This window comes from Protopterus annectens, chromosome 15.part0, assembly GCF_019279795.1.
Source record: "Protopterus annectens isolate FY-2018-M chromosome 15.part0, PAN1.0, whole genome shotgun sequence".
Classification (NCBI taxonomy): domain Eukaryota; kingdom Metazoa; phylum Chordata; order Ceratodontiformes; family Protopteridae; genus Protopterus; species Protopterus annectens.
Genome location: NC_056749.1, coordinates 564677563 through 564700044, shown reverse-complemented (window position 1 = coordinate 564700044; position 22482 = coordinate 564677563). Strand labels below are relative to the sequence as shown.

The following is a 22482-nucleotide window of genomic DNA, read 5'->3' as shown; positions in this document are numbered from 1 at the left end:
GTAAACCTTCTTCCCCCATCTCTCTAAGGACCTTGCTTCCCTGTCGGAAGGCAAAGGATTTTTGGAGGTGGTAGCTGAAACCCCTTTAGGCCCCTGGGAAATTGTTTCTAAATCAACAGCATGGGCCCTAAAGAAATGAGAATGGGTTTCTGGGACCCTATAGTATCTGTCAGGCTTGACAGGAGCAGGAGGAAGAGTATCAGGGGTAACACTGGAGTCAGAGTATAGATCATCCAAAACATCAAGCACAGGAGGAATAGCTAAGGGTCTGTGTTGGGGTTTTTTAAGGAATGTTCAAGGCTTTCTGGAATCTGAATATTCCTGGCCTTGCCACTGAAAATGTTCCCTCATGGAATGCAGAACTTCCCCAAAAGAAATATCCTCAGGAGGAGAGGCTGAGGGAATGGAGTCCTCTGCATCTGAATCCTCATAGGTCTGGAAGGGCTCTTCCTGGCTTTCGGAGTGAACAGAGTCCTCAGAATCTTCATCTGAAGAAAGAGGGACAGTGGGTTCAACCCTGGGCCTCTTATCAGGAGGAGGATGTGATCCTCTCTCAGGATGTGCCTGGGAACCTCTGATCAGGGAAATTAAATCTGCGGCCAAAGACATGATTTGAGTATCAGGAGTAGGCTGAGGTAAGGTTTTAGCAGTAAGATGATTGGCCTTGCTGGCTGCTTTAGCACGTGTGTAGGCCTTGATAGACATGGACATGGGAGGCCTAGCCGCTCCACGTGCAGGAGTGACCTTATCAACAGCAATGGTCTCGGGCATTTCCTCGGTTTCAGTATCCGGAGGAAAATCAATGACTGGCGTCGGAGTGGCCTCCGGTATCGGAGGTAAAGGTAATGCGGTGTCTTCGGTTCGAAGCGGTGGAATAACCGCCTCAGAGGGAGCCGGGGCATTCGCGGTAAGTTCTGGCGTGGTGTCGGTGGAAGACGCGGGCCGAGGATGTCGGTCCCGGTCTTTTCATTTCTTAGGAGTATGCGTTGTCGGTTGTTCCGACGGCATTATATAATCAAATTTTTCGCCGAAAAAGTCTTCAGCGAACTCCGCCCGGCGCCTGAGAGTGCGCTTATTGAAGCGAGCACAGGCGGCACAGGCAGAGACGTCGTGGTCTGGGCCAAGGCAAGGGAGGCAGTAAGAATGGAAATCCTTATGAGGTATTTGTTTACCACAAGACAAACAATTATTTACTTTTCCAGTAATTTCTGACATCGGCTGAGGCAAGAAAAGGTCCCCAACGGGGTACTTAGCTTTTTTGATGACTTCGGTTTCGAAGAATACAGGAGCTGACCGACCGGCACTTGCGAACTGCTTCTGCTTCGGGCACCGCGTGGCAAGAAAGACTGAAGAAGATGGCGTCGGCTGATGCTTATATACTCCAGCCGCTCTGACGTCGGAGAGAAGTGCGACATCAGCCGACGTCGGACCCAGACTTTGGAATCCGGCCGACCGAGGGCTGCCTGAGGCAGGACAACCCATATGTTATGACTGCAGTTGCATTCTTGAAGGACATTCCCAATCCCTCCGAGCTACACGCTCTAGGGACCTAAACCTTGTCACCACAATAAACAGAACATGCTGGAGGGATAGATTCCTGTCCCAGAGACTTCCCATACTCTGGAACAAACTACCTATCTATAACAAACAAAGCTCCTCATTAGCACACCTCAAGAAAAATCTTGACGATTGGATGGGAAATAGGAAATTCACCCCGGGGATCACCTCTGTGGCTCTGCTCAACAGGGGCACAGGAAAATAATTTTCTTGGGTGGTGAAAGCCAGGGTACCTTTTTGGCTAGGCTTGTATAGGCCTTAGGGCCGATAATCTAGTACCTACCTATGAATCTATATAACACACACACATATTATATATACATACACACACATACACAGACACACACACACACAATGTGTACATACACTTTTTCACTTTTTTTTTGCATTGTAGCTCTTCTGATCCAATCAGACATTAGAAAACATCTCCTTAAATGAGTATCTTGTTTTGACTTTCTTTCCCATATCCACAGCAATATCATCTGCTGTTGACTTAACTAAAATACTGCTTCATTTGACCATTAAGTGACTTGGCTCAGACAATGTTTTTCTAAGAGTATTCAAGCCATTCCAGCATTCTCAACACCAGACCAAACTGACAACACATGCACAAACATTTACAGTAGCATGTGAATTCAATTCTTGATTTATCCGATGCAGCCACTAGCTTCTATACTTGCAAAATTTCTGTTAAAAAATATTTTCTTGAATCTGGTCCAAAATTAAATTATTAATTAGCTTACATTGTTTAAAATAAAAGTGCCCTAAAAGCCAAGGTAATGGAGTTGCATGCTTTTTCCCTATACATTTATTTACCTCACAACTCTGAATGTTCTTAAAAGGGGGAAATGCCACAAGGGTAATTTTTCTATTGTAACTAGTAACGACACAACAACAGTAGGATGTGCCTTACAGGAACTGTATAAAACCACCCTGTCCACTGGTGACCTCTACAGCTCATCAGATGTAGAAGTGTCTGCCCTTAAAGTTGAAAAAAGTTTTTAATGCATCCTGAAAAATGCAGCAAAGTAGTTTTGAATCTGGGATCATCATTCTATTTTTTCTAAAAAGTTGTGGAATTCCCTACAGGCCACATGAAAGCTCACAAAATTTCAGATATGCATAAACAACAAAAATCTGGAGGCGATCCTAAGGTTTGAGAAAGGTAACGCTATATCACAGCAATGAGAAGAAAATTAATGAATCTCATCATATAAAAATGTTTCCTCTTCACTGGTTGAATCAGGAAAGGTTTCCTTTATTTTTTTTTTTTACCCTTCTGAATTTTCACAGGTACCTACAAAATTTCACGTCTATGTTTTACCCATAAACTGTGGTTTCAATATAGTTTACTGCAAAGTCTTATAATTTAAGGAAAAATGCACCAAGATATGCAACTCAACAGGAAAGAAAACTCTTGACCACTGTCTGGGGACTGAACGCAGGACCCCCTGCAATCTGTACGATTGTCACTGGACCAACAGGGAGTCTCTGGACATATGGGTACGTAGTTCCCCCTAGAGCAGTTTTTCGTTTCAGCTAAGGCAGAGCCTGATTTAGCTGCAAGTAGACTAGACATTTCTGTAATGTAGGTATATTCAATGGTGATGCTCCTAAATGAAACATAAAAATACCAATAAAGGTGCTGACAAGGTCTTGTGTTTTGGCAGTTACAAGTTTCTTAATGACTGCAACTCTCTACTCGGGGAATTTTTTTTCTTCTTGAGTACTGGAACCTTCCTCAGAATTAGAACTTCAACTGCAGAATGGTGTCCCCTCCCCCCTAAAGCACTGGAACATGATCACCGTAGAAATTCTAAGTGTATGCCTACAGCTGTTATTTTTCTTCTTTCGGCTTTTCCCGGTTAGGGGTCGCCACAGTGGAACTCCGGTCCGCTAATGATTGGCAGTAGATTTTTATGGAGCTGAGGTGCCAGCCCGACATCCAACCTTCAACGAAGGCATGCAAGTGTATGCACACAGCTATTGAAAACAAAATTCTAGCCAGGAATGAAGAGCTCAAGGATAAAAACAAATTAAAGAACTGTTACAGTGACCTTCCAGAAAGATGATCAGCATATTAATGATGGCAAAAGCAAAGTCAGGATTCTAATGATTAAAACTTCCTCTGCTCCTCATCTCTGTGCCAATGACCATTTTCCTTTACAAAATGGCTGTGCTTGTGTTAAATAAATGATTTTATTTTACTTGTAGTTGCAAATGTCATCCTGCAGCATTTCAACAAACACAAACGAAACCTGTAAGGCCACATACATCTGCAGACACGTGGCAATGCTGAAATACCATGCTGACCAGACAACGGCAACAAGTAAGGGCCAATATACCAGAGACAATAAATCCAAGTGTGGTAAATCTGTATTGAACCAAAACAGGGACTTCCTAAATGCAGGAGAAATAATCAACCTCTGTTCTGAGCAACAGTCACAAGTGTTAACTCAATAAAGGTGTTTGAAAGAAAAAAAAACAGAACAGGGAGGAGGATATCATAGGAAATCAGAGTGTTGTTAGAGCTGGAAGAGCAGCAGGAGTGTTCTCCACAGATAAGTGAAGAAAACATCAGTCAATCTAAGAAAATGGAACAAGTTCTTTTGGCAAATCCTGCTGCCAGGGTGTCTTGAATTGAGATAGTCTCATACAAGTGAATAGAAGCAATCTGCACAAATGAGCAAAGCAGAATATAAGCTTGAAGTGTCTTCAGTTTCTATACCATTAGACCATTTCCAAGGTTTATGCAGAATATGTGCAAAATTTAAGTATAGATCAAGGTGCAAGGTGTAGGATCATAAATTCCTATGTTATAATCAACTAACAATGTAAAAGACAAACTTTTTTGAGTACACAGTGGAGAAATAGTCCACAATATACCTTATACACAAACTTACACAGCACCACAGCTAAGCAATACACTAAAAACAGAAAACATTGATTCTTTCCAAATTATCTAAGTTTACCTTGTTCAAGTACAGAAATTAACTTGGAACCCAGTTGTGGGTAGATCCTTGTGTTGTACTTGGATAGCTTGGATTGGGCAAGCTAGGGTCAAAATTGAAGTCCATCAAGCCATCTCCATCCATGAGGTCACTATTAATGATATAATCCACATCACAGTCAAGATTATCCATGAATATATCAATATCAAGGTCTGTGGGTAGCTTCTCAAGGTTTGCAGTATTTGCAGTCCCAAAAGAAGCAGTTCCAGCAGAAAGGAGTGCTTGTTGAATTTCAAGATGCATGGATTGACTAGCTGCTGTCTGAAGAGATGGCTTCTGAGGAGACATACAAGTTGAACTTGGAGGATTTGCTGTCACATTTATGGAAGCAGACAAAGTACTTGAACCAATGCTAGCAGATTGCTGGCTTTGAATATTTCCAAGCTGGTTGACTTTACTTGGGGTCCCTTGCTGTCCCAGCAGCATCATGTCCTGGCTGGTTAACCTGTTTCCTGTTTGCGGCATAACTGGATCAACTTGTGTCATCATGACATCACGGGGTGGAGGCGATTCTGATGTCAAAAGAGCCTCCAGAGTCTGTGGTGCAGTAAGATGTTTGTACAAATTTTGAGCAGAAATGTCAGCTGGGTTAAATAGAGAGTTGCCATAGGTGGAGGTATGGCTTGTACTTGCATTTTGTGATGTGAAAGAGAAACTAGAGCTCCTCTGCATGATGTTACTTGACAAAGACTGCTGTGTTGATGCCACAGATGATGCCTTTGGGGACATAAGATTCAAACTGTCAATTAGTTCTAGTTCCTCCATGATGTGTTCCGTCAATGGTGGAGGCATGTTACTTGATGAACTGTACAAAGAAGGATGCAATTCATCTTCATCCTGCACATCATCCTGCTCAAGCATGATTGGAGTTAACCTGCCACTTATAGTGCTTGCATTAGAGTCTGTCCTTGGCCGAATACAAGTCCAAGCATCTCCATCATCATTGTTCCGTGATGAGGGGCTACCAGGCCACTTTGTGAACTGGGACACAGGACTATCTGCTTTGCTGTCTTGCTCTGCCTGAACAGCTGCCTTTTTCTTGGCTGCCCTTCCCCTGCTTTTAGCTAGTTTGCTACTATTGTCCATAGATGATGTCCTTCTCCTTGGAGTTTTGCCACCTTTCCCCCCTTCAGGATTAAGCATCCACCAGGAACTCTTTCCAGATGCCTCATTATGCACTTTGACAAATTTACTGTGCAAAGACAGGTTGTGCCGGATAGAATTCTGAAATGAAAGAAAAAGAATAAGATGGTGAAAAAAATGAAATCATCAACCCTTTAAAAGCGTTAAACTTTGTCTAAAGGTGCAGTTTTGTCTATCAATGCAAGCTTTATTAACATGGCTTAACATGCAGTTCTTTAGGTATCAACATGCTTCATTCCAGTTCATTTGTCAGACAGATTCCTCATGTATAATGGCAAGGAGGATTTTTTTGGGGGAGGGAGATAGCAGACAGCGTCTAAAGATGACACTCTGTTAACATCTAATGAACTAATGCAACTCAAAACAGGTCGGTTCTAAAGTAGAAGGGCACCAACAGACACACAGCAAGGGGATTAAAAAGAACAAAATATCCTTGTATGATGCACAGTTCTGCACAGCCCATTGGGAAAAAACAACACTTGACAGGTCAGGTAAATAGCATTAAATACTGTAAAGCAGAGAACATCTAAATACACATGTCTGGGAAGACATAATGAGGCTAGACAGTACAACAAAAGTAATCTGACCATCCATTTTTAAATAACTACATAAATGGCTACATAACAAAAATGCCGATTTAACACAACCAACCAGACTCCACAGCAGCACTGCAGAGTTTACTAATTACCCAGGTGTGACACTCTAAAGACAATTATCCAAATTAAACTTCAGTGCACAAGATCAAAAATAGAGTTAAATGTGACAAAACTGAGAAGAATATTGCACAAATGAGGAGTATGCAGTAATCAGAAGGAAGTGAGGGAAGTGGCACAGTTAAAAAGTACAATCTGTGATAAAGCAGATCTGCAGTTACTTTTGGACGACACCTGGAATGAAGGCAATGAAGCATTAGTTAAGTACATCAAGAAAGCGGACTCTTACATCGCTTTGGTGTAGCACGATAGAAAACCACTCAAAAAATGTTAAAAAATGCATAGGTTAAAAAGGATAAAGAAAAAAAAGAAGTTATGCACCTACCATAACGTTCCATGTTAGTTGTCTTCTCTTCCGACTTGGCCATCTTCTAAAGCTCAAGAGCTACATACTGGCTCGAGGTCTCCCCATATCCCATGATGCCTGGCGCTAGATACCCAGGTCTCGTTTGGTAAGACTAACAGCAGACAAAATAATGAAGGAATCCTATCCTAACATACATAAGCCCAACTACAGAGACTACTATGTAGAGTGGGATAGCCAGAGAAGGCTCAGCCAGTGCAAATCCAAAGAGAAAACTCTTCTTGGTCTAGCAGGATAGGGGGATGGAGGGTGGGACGCAAGAAAGAAGGCGAGAGAAGACAAATAACATGGAACGTTATGGTAGGTACATAACTTCTTTATGTTAAGTTGTCTATCTCGCCTTCATTCTTGCTGGTTGGGACAGCGTCCCTAGCACCTAATATCCTGGGTGGCTCAATGGAACAGACTCTTCAGAACAGTGGAACCAAAATCAGCTCTGCTCCTAGAAACCACGTCCAACTTATAATGCGAGATGAAAGTATGAGGGTTTGCCCACGTGGCTGCTGCACAAATAGATTCCATGGGCAACCTAGCCTGAAAAGCAACAGAAGTGGCTAATGCTCTGGTGGAGTGCCCTTTTGGTTTAATAGGTAATACTTTATTCCTCAGCTGGTAGATAAAGGTAATGATAGAAGTCAGCCACCTAGACCTTGTTTGCCCTCTGCATATGAGAGGAAAAGCTGATCTGATTTTCTGAAGTCCTTAGTCCTATGCAAATAAAAGCACAGTTGTCTGTGAACATCTATCTGATGTAACTTATATTCCGCCCTGTTGGAATGATTGGGAAAAAACACAGGAAGGTCAATGGACTGATTCAAGTTATTCTCAGACAAGACCTTAGGAAGGAAGGAGGGATTAGTTCTAACAGCAACCCTGTCTTTGTGGAACACTAGGTACGGGGGATGGATACAAAAGGCCTGCAATTCAGAAACTCTTCTGGCTGAAGTAATTGCTACCAGAAAAAGTATCTTCCAAGATAAAAGCTTCAAGGAACAAGAAGCTGCGGGCTCGAAGGGGGGCAAAATTAGAGAGGCTAGAATCAAATTCAGATCCCACATTGGTGGAGGATCTCTCACCGGGGGCCAGAGCAGGGTGGTTCCTTTGAGAAAGGCCTTACAAAGCTTATGAGACATTATACTACTTTCTGAAAGGCCAATGTGAAAATGTGAAATTGCGGCTAACTGCAATCTAACTGTAGCGGAAGCAGTCCCAGGATGAAAACGCTCCGCAAGAAATTCCAGGATGTGATGAATAGGGGCTGAAAATGGGTCTGTGCTCTTAGCCACTGCCCAGGAAGAAAAACGTTTCCACTTAATAGCATAGGTTTTTCTAGTGGTAGACTTGTGCGATGATAAAATGATTTCACGCACTGATTGGGAGATATTAGGAAGCCTGGCTAGGGTTGGAAGTGGAGCAACCAAGCCGTGAGATTGAGAGATTGTAGAGAATGATGCAGCCCACCCGATTGATGGATCAGAAGGTCTGGAACTGGGTCCAGAGTCCAAGGCTGCTCGACAAGATAATGATGCAGGAATGGGAACCATATTTGCCAAGGCCAGTACGGGGCAATGAGGATCATTTTGCAACCCAATACGGTAGCTTATTGTATCAGCTTGCGAATTAGGGGAAAGGGGGGAAATGCATATAGGAGTCCCTGAGGCCAATCGTGGACTAGAGCATCTCTGGGGGAATAATCTGGATGTGGAAGGAGAGAGAAGAAGTTGCTGCACTTGCTGTTGAAGGGGGTGGCAAAGAGGTCGCAGCAAGGTAGCCCCCATTTGCGGAAGATTTGGTCCGTTACTACTTGATTCAGAGACCACTCGTGAGGCATCAGAATAGCTCTGCTGAGCCTGTCTGCTATGACGTTGGATTTCCCAGGGATATGCGTTGCGGTCAGAAACCGTTGAGAAGAGATCGCCCACTGCCAGAGTCTGAGTGCTTCTCAACATAGGGGTTAGGACCTGGTTCTGCCCTGCTTGTTGATGTACCACACGACTGACATATTGTCCATTTGAATTGCGATTGTCCTGGTAGGAAGAGAGTCCTGAAGAGCTTGCAACGCTAAAAGCACGGCCCTCATCACTAAGACGTTTATGTGCAGATGGTACTCCTAAGGTTGCCAGTTGCCTTGGACTGTTCTGCCCTGATAATGCCCCCCCCACCCGATCAGGGAGGCGTCCGTGGTTACCGTAGCAACTGGAGGGGGAAGTACAAATGGTCTGCCCAGGGGCACTGATGAGGAGACCATCCACCACGCAAGGTGCTTTTTGCATGCTTCTGTGATGATAATCATGTGAGACATGGGAAGCTGCTGGAAGGACCACTGAGTGAAAAGAAGCCATTGGAGGATCCTCATGTGAAAACGGGCCATAGGGACAAGAATGATTGTTGCTGCCATGAGACCCAGGCTTTGGAGGACGAACCTGGCTTGAATTCTCTTGCAACCTAACAAGACCTAGACATGCTGCCGAATGACTAACACCCTGTCTGCTGGAAGGCTGGCTGACCTGTCTTTTGTATTTAAGTTTGTGCCTATAAAGGTGAAAGACTGACATGGAGACAAAGCAGATTTTTCTAAATTTATAATGATACCTAGTCTGGAGCACGTCAGTATGGTATAGTCTCTGGCTTTCAGAAGGTGATGCCTGGTGGTAGCAGTTAGGAGCCAGTCGTCTAGATACGGAAACACCTGGAATCCTTGCAGTCTCAGGTGAGCGGTAACTACTGCCATATATTTGGTGAACACCCTGGGGGCTGTGGTGAGACCAAAGGGCAGAGCTCTAAACTGATAATGGCTGGCTCCCAGCCGGAAGCGCAGGAATCTTCTGGAGCGCCTATCCATTTTGATGTGGTAGTACACATCCTGAAGATCTATGGAGCACATCCAACTGTCCTGACCCAGGAAGGGTAAAATGGACTGTAGCGTGACCATCTGAAACTTCGTTCTTTGTACAGACCTGTTTAGTCTGTTGAGATCCAAAATGGGTCTCCAGTCCCCTGTCTTTTTTGGTACCAAAAAGAACCTTGAGTAAATTCTGGATCCTTGCTGGTCTGCTGGGACTTGCTGGATGGCCCTTTTTTTAGCAGTTTTGAAACTTCCTGAACTGCTTGATCCCTTAGATTGGGTGGAACATCTGGAAGGGACTTGTTCACAATAATGGAGTGCGAACAAAGGGAATTCTGTAGCCTCCGGATATGACAGACTGTACCCATTTGTCTTGTGTTATGTCTTGCCAGGCTCTTGGGTACAGCGATAATCTTCCCCCAACTGCCTCCAGAGGTGGGCAGCCGGGCAACCCTTCAGGGATGCTGGAAGGGCTTGTCAGAGAAAGATTCTCTACTGCCCTGGTTTTGCGGACCCCCTCTGCCACGAGGGCGGCATCTATTATTGTTCCCTCCTCTGCCCCTGGAGGGAAACTCACCACGTGTGTCCGGCAAGGCTCCTTGGGATTTCCGGAACCACATCTTTCCACTTTACTGACCCTTGGGATATGGTCTGGAAGGAGTGGAAAAATGGACTCCTACAGCAGAGAGAGTCTTGCCTTCCTGCTCACACCTGGTAAGGGTGTCCTTCACCTGTGATGCAAAGAGAGAGGAACCATCAAAGGGGGTGTTGGTGAAAGACGCTCTGAAAGGTTCCGCAAAGTTACAAAGCTGAATCTAAGCGTGTCTCCTTAGAGTGACACCTGTGCCTGCAGCTCTACTCGCACCATCGGCTGCATACGAAATGAGCCTCATGGAGGAGTTAACCACTGAATTAAGAGTCGCCAGCTGGGAGGCAACCTTGGCCTGGGCCCACCCTCAGCTGATGGATCTTGAAGGGTATCTCCAAGCTCTTTAAGGAGATCCCTCTGTAGACGGGTAAAGTGGCACAAGTAATTCAGAGACTTCATGGAAAAAGTCGCTGAAGAAAACATCTGCTTCCCATATCTGTCCATCGTCCTAAACTCCTTGTTAGGGGCACGGACAGACGAAGAAGTTTCAGCCAACTCCTTCTTCGTGGCCGCCGCTACCACCATGGCATCAATGGGGACACCTCTGGTTAAAAATTGCTTGTCCTGTGGTGCAGTAATGAATTTAGCTGGCCTTCTGGAGGTCGGTTCCACTGTGTCTGGAGCTGACCACGCCTTCCGAGCCACCACAGACATCAGTGGGTCAGAAGGCGGAGGCACCCAGGAGGTGGAAGGTCAGGATCCAAATGCGTCCAGGAATACCGACTCATCCTTGGAAGGGCTTAGGGCAGTCCAGTTCCTTCTCTGCCTAAGCATCTCACGGATGTCTGAGAATGAGACATCTTCAGAGGGGGATCTCGGGGACCCTTCCGAATCCTCTAAGTCGGTATCTGATGTGACAGACTCAGGGGAGTCTACATGTTTCTTCTTGCATTTCCTCTTACGAGGTGGCTCCTCTGAATGATCAGGGGAGGCCTCGGAAGAGGAAGATACACCCAAAGGGGTGTCCTGGGACGCTGGATCCCCACGCTTGGGGTCTGGAAGAGAGGCAGAGGCTGACGCAGGCACCATGGGGGAGGAGCTGATGGGGTTGATCATGGCACTGGCTCAGGGGCCTGTACACTCCTCATCACCTCGAAGGCATCCTTATCGGAACGCAGAGAGGGGTCCGGCTCGGAAGAAATCAGAATCTCTCTCCGCACAGAGGGGGGCGGCTCTGAGGCTGATGTGGGAGCCAAGCTCACCTGAGCCGAAGCTCCGAGGGGAAGAGCGGGGTCGGACAAGGGTCCGATGCCACTCGCCCCCTCGGAGCTGACCAGGGAGTCCCGGCGCCCAGATGCCTCCAAGGACGGAACCATGGAAGTGATCGGAGCCGACGACAGAACCGAAGGAGCAGGTATCGGAGCTGAAGGTTCCACGACTCGAACTCTGGCTTCGAGCTCAAAGAGCGAGTCGGAGGAGGAATGCCTGGAGACGTGGACAAAGCCGACCCCTGATGAGGGAGGGGCTGGACAATATTTTAGCCAGGGCCTGCGATTTCAGCAGTCTACTGACCACTCTTTCCAAGTCATGGTCCGAAAGTCTTGAGGACCGAGAAGAGTGGGATGAGCGACGACTACGCTCCAACTGGAGCAGAGGAGATTCTCGGAGCCGAGCGTATCGACTCCAGAGAAGGAGACCTAGACCTTTTTCGACTCTCAGGGGGCTCCGAAGAACGTATCGGAGCCGACTGGGAGGGAGGAGCATCGGTTCCAGCTGGAGCAGAGATGGAAGACACAGGTTCACCCAACAACTCCGAACTGGGAGCTGAAGGTTTAGGTGCCCTGGAAGATTTCACGGGCTGAGTCTTAGCCGGTGAATCTTGAGGTTTAAGTAAACCTCTGAGGATCAATTTATTTTTGCGCTCCTGCAGGACTCTTGGACTGAACGCATGGCAAATGGCGCAAGAGTCCTGCAGGTGCACGGCACCCAGATAATAAACACAGCAAGTGTGACCATCTGTCAGAGACATCTTCTGACAGTATGAGTCACATTTCTTGAATCCGGACGGCTTAGGATCCTTGGACATCCTGTAACAGAAAAACCAAGGAAAAACACACACAACAGAGTTAAGGTAACAACCACAACAAATTTACACCAAAGTTACCAGAACCACAACTACACTACAACAACCAACAACTATAATAACTATAGCTGACTGACGAGAAAATTTTTTTTTTTTTTTTTTTAAAGGGGATAGAGAAAGGAAAAAAAAGGTTGTCCTCCAACTCAAACGGACACCTTTAGAGTTAAGGTTATCCTCTAACTTAAACGGAAAACCTTAAGAGGAAAAGGGAGGAGAGAAAGGGGGAGGGGAAACTTTCTAAATAGACCGAGTTTCTGGGGGAAAGACAAGGATTCAGATACTAAAACAACTACAATACAAGGGAAATATCTAAACGAGAATTTCTACTCTAAATATAACTAGTTTGTAACAGAAAATAGTACAATATAAAAGTTTTGTATGACCTGAGCCAGCAGAAGCGGCAAACAAGATCTGGGTATCTAGCGCCAGGCATCATGGGATATGGGGAGACCTCGAGCCAGTATGTAGCTCTCGAGCTATAGAAGATGGCTGAGTCAGAGGTGAGGATCGGCTCCGAACCCAAACAGCAAGAATGAAGGCGAGATAGACAACTTAACATAATTTATTCCTCTCATCTGCACCATAGCTCACATTCACTAATTGCTACAATAAGCTTTAGAGTCAAGGACAAAATTAACAAGTTTCTGACAATGCTGGTAACAAATGCACCAATGTAAGTGCTGGAGGAGAGGAACACCAACAGCCAATCAGAGGCTCAATCTGCAAGCACTCCTCAGACACTACAAAAAGTGGGGGTTCTACTCCAAGCTTTGTCCCTGAATTCATGATCCAGCATGGATACTACAGAGCAGCATCTCAAAATACTGACCTTTCTGCTCAAGTTCGTGGTAATGTGGAAGTTAAAGATCAATTCCTTCAATGCAACAGCAAACTGCATCCATAAAGCACAAAAGCACCATGAATAATGCAATATGCAAGGTTAAACACGAGCAAGTAAAAAAAAAACATTTATTTAACCAAAACCATCTTCTTCCTTTTAGCACTAAACCTTTATGCACAATTTAAATTGCCAGGATGCAATCTATAATTCCCAATTTATCCCATTATATACTGTACAATACTTCTCTCTTTGCAGCTCTTTATCCAAATCATCCCTATAACATGCATCAGCTCTTCAGACCATTCCTTAAGTAATGCATCACTTTTATACTACCTAAATGCAACGGTACTGTTACCAAACAATGAATTTTCAACTGCCCTGTAACTTTTGCCACAATCCCTTTATTCTCTTGGTAACAAAGACACTCTACCATGGCAAACATAACAACAGAGTTAAGTTCTCCAAACCTCCAAAACTGTTTCAATGAAAACCTACATTCAGGAGGGCTTTCCCCTTTAAAAATCTAGGTTTGTTTTAGAAATACTGAATATGCCCCCCATTAAAACTGCTTCAAAGGTTTAGCACTCGCCAAGTCTGCATATATCTGCTGTCAGGAATTTTCTCTCAATACAAAGTCTTTGTTGTTTCATAACATTTCACCAGGAATCTGTCTTTCAACAGTATTTTTACTGAAGAAAGAAAAATAACACCTTTTCTAACATACCCAGTTTCGGTAACACCGAATCTCATGTGATGGTTCATAGGTAGGTACTAGGCTATCGGCCCTAGGGCCTATGTAAGCCTAGCCAGCAAGGTTCCATGGCTTACATGTATGGTGGTGCTCATCCATATAATTATTCTATGTGATCTGAAGTATTGTGGAAAGAATAAGGCAAGCTGAACATAATTTACTTGCTCTGGATTCTGTGATGACTTTAGGCGTAAGGGAGAAATTAAGAGAGAGAGAGAGAGACTGTGCATTTTTATGGAACACCAACTAAAGTGGTTCAATTGGCTGGCAGAGGTGATCAGAAAGTACTTTTCATTAAAAGCGAAAAGTATGCAGAAGTGGGACATAGAAAGGCAAGGTCAGTTTTTTTTTTCCCTTATTGCAAAATACAAATTCAATGCACAGATGTGTCTCTGGTATCGCAAAAGAAAACTGTTTTTGAGGAAGGTTTTGCAGACCTACAAAGAAGCCAAAGATGAAGAAAATACAGTTGTGTTATTAACTTACAATAAAGTACAGGTCATAACAGCAGACGTCTGTCTGATAACTCTTGTGATGTTACTAGCAAATGGGATATCCTGCCAAGGATAGCGGTACACCAAACCAGCATACCAAAGCCTGGGTGCCTTCCTATATGTACATTCAACATATGATCTCATCACAAAGGAACCAGGAGGTACATACAGGGAAATACAAGTGTGAATTACTGCAGGACTATCTTGCCCTAGACCGAGGAACTTAAGCAGAAGGAGAAGCAAAGTACAGTTGTGTAAACTCTCACCATAATCCTTCTCTTCACTGTTGCAGTGACCTTTATACAAGGGATCTTAAGCCAAAATTAGCCCACCAGCCAGCCAGTATACCAGAGCCTTTAGAACTTAAAGGCATTGTATGGTCACATATATGCTCCCCGTGCATGAAGTAGGGCCAAAAGGGGATGCACAGATGCAAACAGCTGAATTGCCCCAGGAGTGAAGACAGCACACTCAGGGAGAAAAGAGAAAGTACAGTTGTGTACACTTACCATAAATGTAGATGTTCGAGTGTATTCACTGTTGCAGTCATTACATTTGGGTAATCCTGCTGGCAGGTTGCCCTCAGTCGGCCTGAATTCCAAAGTCTTGGGTCCTGCGTCGGTTGCTGTCACCCCTTCCCTGACATCAGGTCGTCAGGGGTATAAAAGATGCAGCCGAGGCCATTTTCTTCAGTTTTTCTTGCCCCAGATGTCAGGTGCCCTCTAAAGGGTAGCCAATACCTTCATCTACAAGCAAATACACCACATAGGTTGTATAGATCAGAGAAGGAAAGATAAGTTCCAGCAGAAATAAGGGGGATGGCGGGTGGGTAACCTGGACTTCAACAGTGAATACACTCGAACATCTACATTTATGGTACATGTACACAACTGAACTATGTTCTTCGTGTTTCACTGTTGCAGTCATTGCATTTGGGTAGAGTCCCAAAGCTATAGTTGGGAAGCTGGAGCTGAACAGCATTAGAAGCGGCTATGAGGCCCTGCAGAACTGCAGTGGCAAAGCCTGCCCTGGATTTAGAGTAAAGTGGCAGATGATAATGCTTTGTAAATGTGTGCACTGAACTCCAAGTAGCAGCCTCTAAAATGTCTTTAGTTGGTACTCCCCTGAGAAAGGCTGCTGAAGTGGCTGCAGCTCTAGTTGAATGCGGCCCAATGCCCTTAGGCACTGGCTTGCCATGCTGTGAATAGCAGAAACTAATGCAGTGGCCAATCCACTTTGAAACAGTCTGCTTGCAGATAGCCTTTCCTTGTGATCCTGCAGCATATGTCACTAGTAATTGCACTGCCTTCCTGAAAACTTTAGTTTTGTCCAAATAGAACCTAAGCTGTCTGTGTACGTCCAAACAGTGCAGAATTCCCTCCCCCCCTTGTTCTGTGGATTTGGATAAAAAGTTGGCAAATGACTAGTTTAGTTAAGGGCCACACTGGACACAACCTTAGGCATAAATGTTGGGTTTGTCCTCAAAGAGACCCTGTCTGGATAAAAAATTATAAAAGGTTCGACAGACATGAGTGCCTGTAGCTCTGACACTCGTCTTGCAGAAGTTATTGCTAGGAGCAGACCTGTTTTCCAAGATAAAAACTTTATATCAGCAGTAGCAGCTGGCTCAAAAGGAGGTAGGGTGAGTTTTTCCAAGACATAATTGAGGTCCCATGCAGGTATCTCTTTGGAGGCCTTAAATGTTTGGCTCCTCTGAGGTACTGCCTTAATAAAGGATGAGAAAAGATTGATGGCTCTGTATTGTAATGAGCAGAAATGGCAGAGGCATGAATTTTAAATTGATGAAAAAGATAGGCCTTTGTCCAGCATCTCAATTAAGTACTGCAAAATCTGAGGAATATTTGGTACAGCTGCATCAGTTCCTTGTGCCTGGCTCCAAGCACAAAATCGCTTCCCTTTTCCAGCATAAGATTTCCTAGTACTAGGCCTTCTGGCTTCCAAAATGACATCCATCACACCTTTACTGAGAGGTGTGCTTTGTATGGCTACATTATCCGCCATGCTGCCAGGTTTAGAGTCCTGAGTTGGCTGTGCAGGATCCGATTGTTTTGTTAGGACAGTAGATGAGGTATTTGAGGTAAGGTCCAGGCTGGGCAGTGAGACAAGTTCCTTAACATCAGATACCAGTACTGGCGGGGCCAGTCTGGGGCAATCAGCATCATCTTTGGTTTCTCCTGTCAGACTTTTAGGAGTACCTTGGGGAGGAGAGGCATATACTGATAGGTTTTTCCAGTTGAAAGACAAGGCGTCCACTTTCCATACTTGTCTGTGATAAGTCCTTGTGCAGAATCTTTTTAGTTGGTAGTTGTGAGGGGAGGCAGATAGATCTATGTCCGGACATCCCATTTCTTTGTTATCATGCTGAAGACTTGTGGATCCAGCTGCCACTCGTGGGGATCCATGAGGTTTCTGCTTAGTTCATCTGTCAGAGTATTTTCCTTTCCTGGCAGGAATTTCCTGCCTGCAGGTGAACTTGGTAAGTCAATGTTGTGTCCCACAAAGCCATGGCTAGTCTGCAAAGGGGGTAAGAATGTGTGCCCCCCCCTCCTTGTTTATATACAGCATGACCCTGGTGTTGTCTGTCTTTATCAGTAGTTGTCCCAGATGAAGTAGGTCCTTGAAGGCTGTTAGGGCATTTTGAACAGCTAGCATCTCTTTTTGACTGACATGCAGATGCATTTGGTTTGTGGGCCAGGTGCCCTGAATAAATTTTTCTACCATGTGGGCCCCGATGCATCCGTTGTTAGGTTCTGCCTGGCTGGGGGTAATGTGAATGGCTGTCCCTTGTTTTGGTGACAAACCTTCGCCCACCATCGAAACTCCTGTTGAAGACAGGGTATGAGAGTAATCATTGCTTCCAGGCTGTGGCAATGTTGAGTCCAGACACAGGTACCACTGAAGTTTCCTCATATGCAGTCTTGCATATGGAATTAGTAGGATGCAGGATGCCATGAAGCCCAAAACCTGCAGAATTTTTCTTGCAGATAGCTGGGCCTTTGTTGCCAATCTTTTGAAATAGGTAGTCAGTTGCCTTTGTTTGTCTGGCGTGAGATAAGCCATCTGGGCAGTTGTATTTAAGCTTGCAGCCAGGAATATTATCTCTTGAGCGGGTACTAGTTTTGATTTCTTTTCGTTGACTGTGTACCCTAGACATGTTAAAAGTCTTTTCAAAAACGCCAGATGCTGTAGTAGAATGTCTTTGTTCTCTGCTTGAATTAGGCAGTCGTCCAAGTAAGGATATATTTGTATTCCTCTTTGTCTGCAGAAAGCAATTACTGGTGCCAGGCACTTTGTACAGACCCTGGGCGCAGTAGATAAGCCAAAGGGCAGTGCAGAGAATTGGTAATGCATTGAGCCAGCCTTGAATCTGAGGTATCTTCTGCATGATTGCCCGATTGGGACATGCAGGTATGCCTCTTTTAGGTCTAAAGTCAAGAGCCAAGCCTTTTTGCCCAGCATGGGCAGAAGCTTCTGCAAGGTCAACATTTTGAATTTTGGTATATCCAGGAAAGTGTTTAGAATAGTGAGGTCCAGTATTGGTCTCCAAGCTTTGTCCTTTCTTGGTACCAAGAACAGTCGAGTAAAATCCTTGTCCCTGCTTTTGCTGTGGTACTTGTTGAATAGCCCCCATGTCCATAAGGGATGAGACTTGTTTTTGTGCCGCTGCCCACTGATTTTTTGGCAGATCTGGCCAACCATTTGCCTTTGGCAGGGTATGGAAGTGAAACTTGTAGCCTTGTGACACTATGTTTAGAACCTACTTGTCCTGGGTTATAATGTGCCAATTTTGAGAAAAAAGTGCTATTTTTCCTCCTAAGGGTGTTGCCAGGAGATAAGTGCTTGGTGCAGGCAGGGAGAAGTCATAGGGACTGTTTCCTGTATGGTTGTGATTTGTCTTCTCCACTTTTGGAGGTAGAAGCACCCCATTGTTTTGACCTGTATGAACCTTGTGCCTGGGATTTGCCTCTAGGGCATCTGGATATGCCCCTTTGAGGTCTGTCTGACACTGGAAAGGACCAATTCCTTGTAGGCCAGTGTCTACTATACCTAGGTGGCTGTACTTGTAAAAAATCTTTGACAGTTTGCATAGATTTAGCTTTGTCCTCCATTTTCTTTAACACCTCTTCTGTCTCAACACCAAACAAAGTATCATGCTGTAACTGTGCATCTAATAATTTAACTTTGACATGATCAGGCAGGTTTTGTTCCTTTAACCAAGCATGCCTCCTAATTACAGAACCCGTAACTGCGGCCCTGCAGAAGACCTCCAGAGAATCAAAACCACATTGCAAAGTATGCTTTCCAACTTGTTCAGCTGCATGCAATAAATTCTGTATTTCTTTGTTTTCTGCACATTCAGAGTTTTAACATTTTCTGTCTAAGCAATGTCATGACATGTTGCTGATATTTGAGCATATGAAACTGACAGTTTAAGGCCCATATAGCCAAGGTAGCAGATGTGTATACCTTTTTCCCCCATCTATCCAGTGCCCTAGAATCTCTGTTAGAGGGGGTAGGGTTTTTTGCAGCGGAAGCCTTAACCCCTTTGGGACCCTGTGAAATATTTTTTGGGTATGCAGTAGGGTTTTTGCAAAGAAATTTGAGAGTCAGGAACCCTGTAATATCTGTCAGGCTTAACAGGAGCTGGAGGTAAGGAGTCAGGGGTCAGGCTAGACTCTGAAAACACATCATCTACAATGTCTAACACAGGTGGAATGGCTAGAGGCCTGTGTTGAGGTAATCAGGTGGAATGGCTAGAGGCCTGTGTTGAGGTAATACAAGAAGTCCCTGAGCCTCTTTTTAGATTCTGAAAAATCTTGGCTATCCCAGTGGAAATGCTGCCTCATGGTATGCAAGGTTTCCCCGAAACAATAGTCCTCAGGAGGGGAAGCTGAAGGAATAGATTTTTTCAGCATCAGAATCCTCATAGGGATAAGTGAATATTCCTGATCAGAAGAGGAATCAGAAGAAAAAGAAACCTGATCTGAAGATTCATAGTCTGTCTCTTGCCTAGGCCTCCTATCAGGAGGGGGATGGAACCCCTGATCAAGGTAATCAAGTCTTCGGCCATTTTGAGTATCTGTTTTTTGGGCATGAAGGCCTATCCTTGTGGCTCTCGAGTTTGTTTCTTTGTCTTTATAGGTGCTTTAGTCTTTGCCTTTGAAGCTGAAGTCAGTTTAATGTATAAATGTTTAGGTCTGAATACACCCTCAGAAGCCGGTGCCTGCTCAGTGGCTCTGGACCCATCTGAGGGAATGGTGTCCGAGGCTCCAATACCTTGAGTTTCAAGCGGCATAGCCAACTCCAAGTGGGAGTCGGTAGCGGCCTGCGGCTCTAAAATAGCAGGCATCAAGGGCTGCAAAAGTGCCTCACTGAGAACCGGCGACTGGCTTAGGAGAAGCTTCGTCATCGGTTTTGGGCCTCGGTTGTCTATCTTTTTCTTTTTCGTTGCGTTTTTTGTGAACTCCTGTAGTCGGATGGCTATCAAATGACATTTTATAATTAAATCTGCACCCAAAATAGCTTAATGCAAAATCATACCGACGCTTAATACTGCGTTGGTTAAATCTAGCACAAAACCGACAACTTGAAATGTCGTGGTCAGGGCCTAGGCAAGGAATGCAGTAAGAATGAAAGTCCTTATGAGGTATTTGCTTTCCACAAGAAATACAATTATTAACTTTTTCTGACATCGGTCTGGAGCAAGAAAGAAAAGTTTCCCTAACGGGGTACTTAGCTTTAATGAAGACTTCGGATCTGAAACTTGAACACGAAAATCTCAGGAGTCGGCCTACCGGCACTTACCTCTGCTTCGGGCACCGCACGGCAAGAAAGACTGAAGAAAATGGCGTTGGCTGCATCTTTTATACCCCTGACGATCTGATGTCAGGGAAGGGGTGACAGCAACCGACGCAGGACCCAAGACTTTGGGATTCAGGCTGACTGAGGGCAACCTGCCAGGAGGATTACCCAAATGTAATGACTGCAACAGTGAAACACGAAGAACATCATGCACATCCACAAGGAGAAAGGACAGATTTAAAAATAAAAGCCAAGACCCTCAGTCAGGAGGGTAACAAAGGCTCAGGGACAAGGGCTATTAAAAAAGGAAGGAGGGAGGGACAAAAAAAAGTACAGTTGTGTACACTTACCATAAATGTAGATGTTCGAGTGTATTCACTGTTGCAGTCATCACATTTGGGTTTATCTGCTTGCAGTAGCCCTCAGTCGGCCTGATTAACAAAGTCTTGGATCCTGCATCGGTTGCTGTCCCTCCTTCCATGACGTCAGGTCGTCAGGGGTATAAAACATGCAGCCGACATCATTACATCAGTTTATCTTGCCCCAGAGGTCAGGTGCCCCCCCAATAGGAAGCAATAAAATCTATAAATAAATAAGGATATACCTCCAACAAATAAGCAAATACACCAAAAAGCTTTTAAGCATAGTAAAGGGAAGTAGAGGTATAGCCAAAAGTTAGGGGGCTGGAGGGAGGGTAACCAGGACTGCATCAGTGAATACACTCAAACATCTACATGTATGGCAAGTGTACACAACTGTACTATGTTCTTCGTGTTTCACTGTTGCAGTCATTACATTTGGATAGATTCTCAAAGCTATGGTTGGGAGAAGGAATTTAGATAGCATTAGGGCCAGCTATAAGGCCCTGCAAGACTGCAGTGGCAAAGCCAACTCTGGATATAAAGAAAATTGGCAAATGATAATGCTTGGTGAAAGTATATACAGAAAGTACAGTTTTGTACCTACCATAAATGTAGATGTCCGATAGGAATGCATCTGCAGTCCTTACAAATGGGTTGTCCTGTCGTCAGGCAGCCCTTCGGTCGGCCGGATTCCAAAGTCTGGGTCTGGCCTCGGCTGGTGTCGCACTTCACCCGATGTCATAGCTGCAGTTATTCGGGTATAAAGGCATCAGCCGACGCCATTTTCCTCAGTGTTTCTTGCTCCAGATGCCAGGTGCCCTCTTGGAAGGCTAAATTTGGATAAATGCTAATGATTCCAAATAGTAGAGAGCAAACACAAAAAATAAGCATGTATGTACATATATACAAACAAATACACCATAATAGATTCCCCCAGCTAGCTATAAGATGGGCAAATACCCTAGGAGCACCACAGAGGGGAAAGGCGGGTGGGTAATCCTGACTGCAGATGCATTCCTATCGGACATCTACATTTATGGTAGGTACAAAACTGTACTATGTCCTTCAAGGATGCATCTGCAGTCCTTACAAATGGGTAGAATACCATAGCCAAACTGGGGGAGGAGGAGAAACAAAGTTATGGTGTAGTCAGGATCCCTTGCAAAACAGCAGTGGCAAAACCTGCTCGGGATCTAGAGTATAAAGGTAAATTATAATGCTTGGCAAATGTATGCACGGAGCTCCAAGTAGCAGCCTCTAAAATGTCCTTGGTAGCCACTCCTCGTAAGAAGGCTGTGGTAGTGGCTGTAGCCCTTGTAGAGTGAGGCCTGATGTTTTCTGGAGTTTTCTTTCCATGGTAGGAGTAACAAAATCTAATGCAATTTCCTATCCACTTGGAGATTGTCTGTTGAAATTGCTTTTCCTTCTATTCCTGTTGCATATGCTACCAGTAGCTGGTCAGTTTTTCTATTGCCCTTGGTCCTGTCCAGGTAGTAGCGTAATTGTCTATGTACATCCAAGGTATGCAACAGTCTTTCTCCCCTGTTCTGTGGGTTGGGGAAGAATGTAGGTAGGTGGATAGCCTGATTTAAAGACACTCTGGAGACCACCTTAGGCATAAATGTAGGATTTGTTCTCATGGACACTCTATCTTGATGGAAGATCAGGAAGGGTTGTACTGCCATTAATGCCTGTAGTTCAGATACCCTTCTTGCTGAAGTGATTGCCAGCAGGAAAGCAGTCTTCCATAAGTATTGTAATTCTGCTGTTGCTGCTGGTTCGAAAGGAGGAAGTGTCGATTTTTCTAGCACAAAGTTCAAGTCCCATGTTGGCAATGGTGGCTTCC

The 22482-nt window shown here is 44.7% G+C and overlaps 1 protein-coding gene across 1 annotated transcript in view; it reads right to left on the bottom strand.

Moving 5' to 3' along the window:
- The window catches only part of LOC122789922 (forkhead box protein O1-like), a 292875-nt gene that overhangs the window by 149134 nt on the left and 121259 nt on the right, over positions 1–22482 (bottom strand). Inside the window, exon 2 of the mRNA XM_044057386.1 lies at positions 4530–5792. Within this exon, the coding sequence (XP_043913321.1) occupies positions 4548–5792 (1245 nt within the window). The 3' untranslated portion in view covers positions 4530–4547. The remainder of the gene's footprint in view (positions 1–4529; positions 5793–22482) is intronic.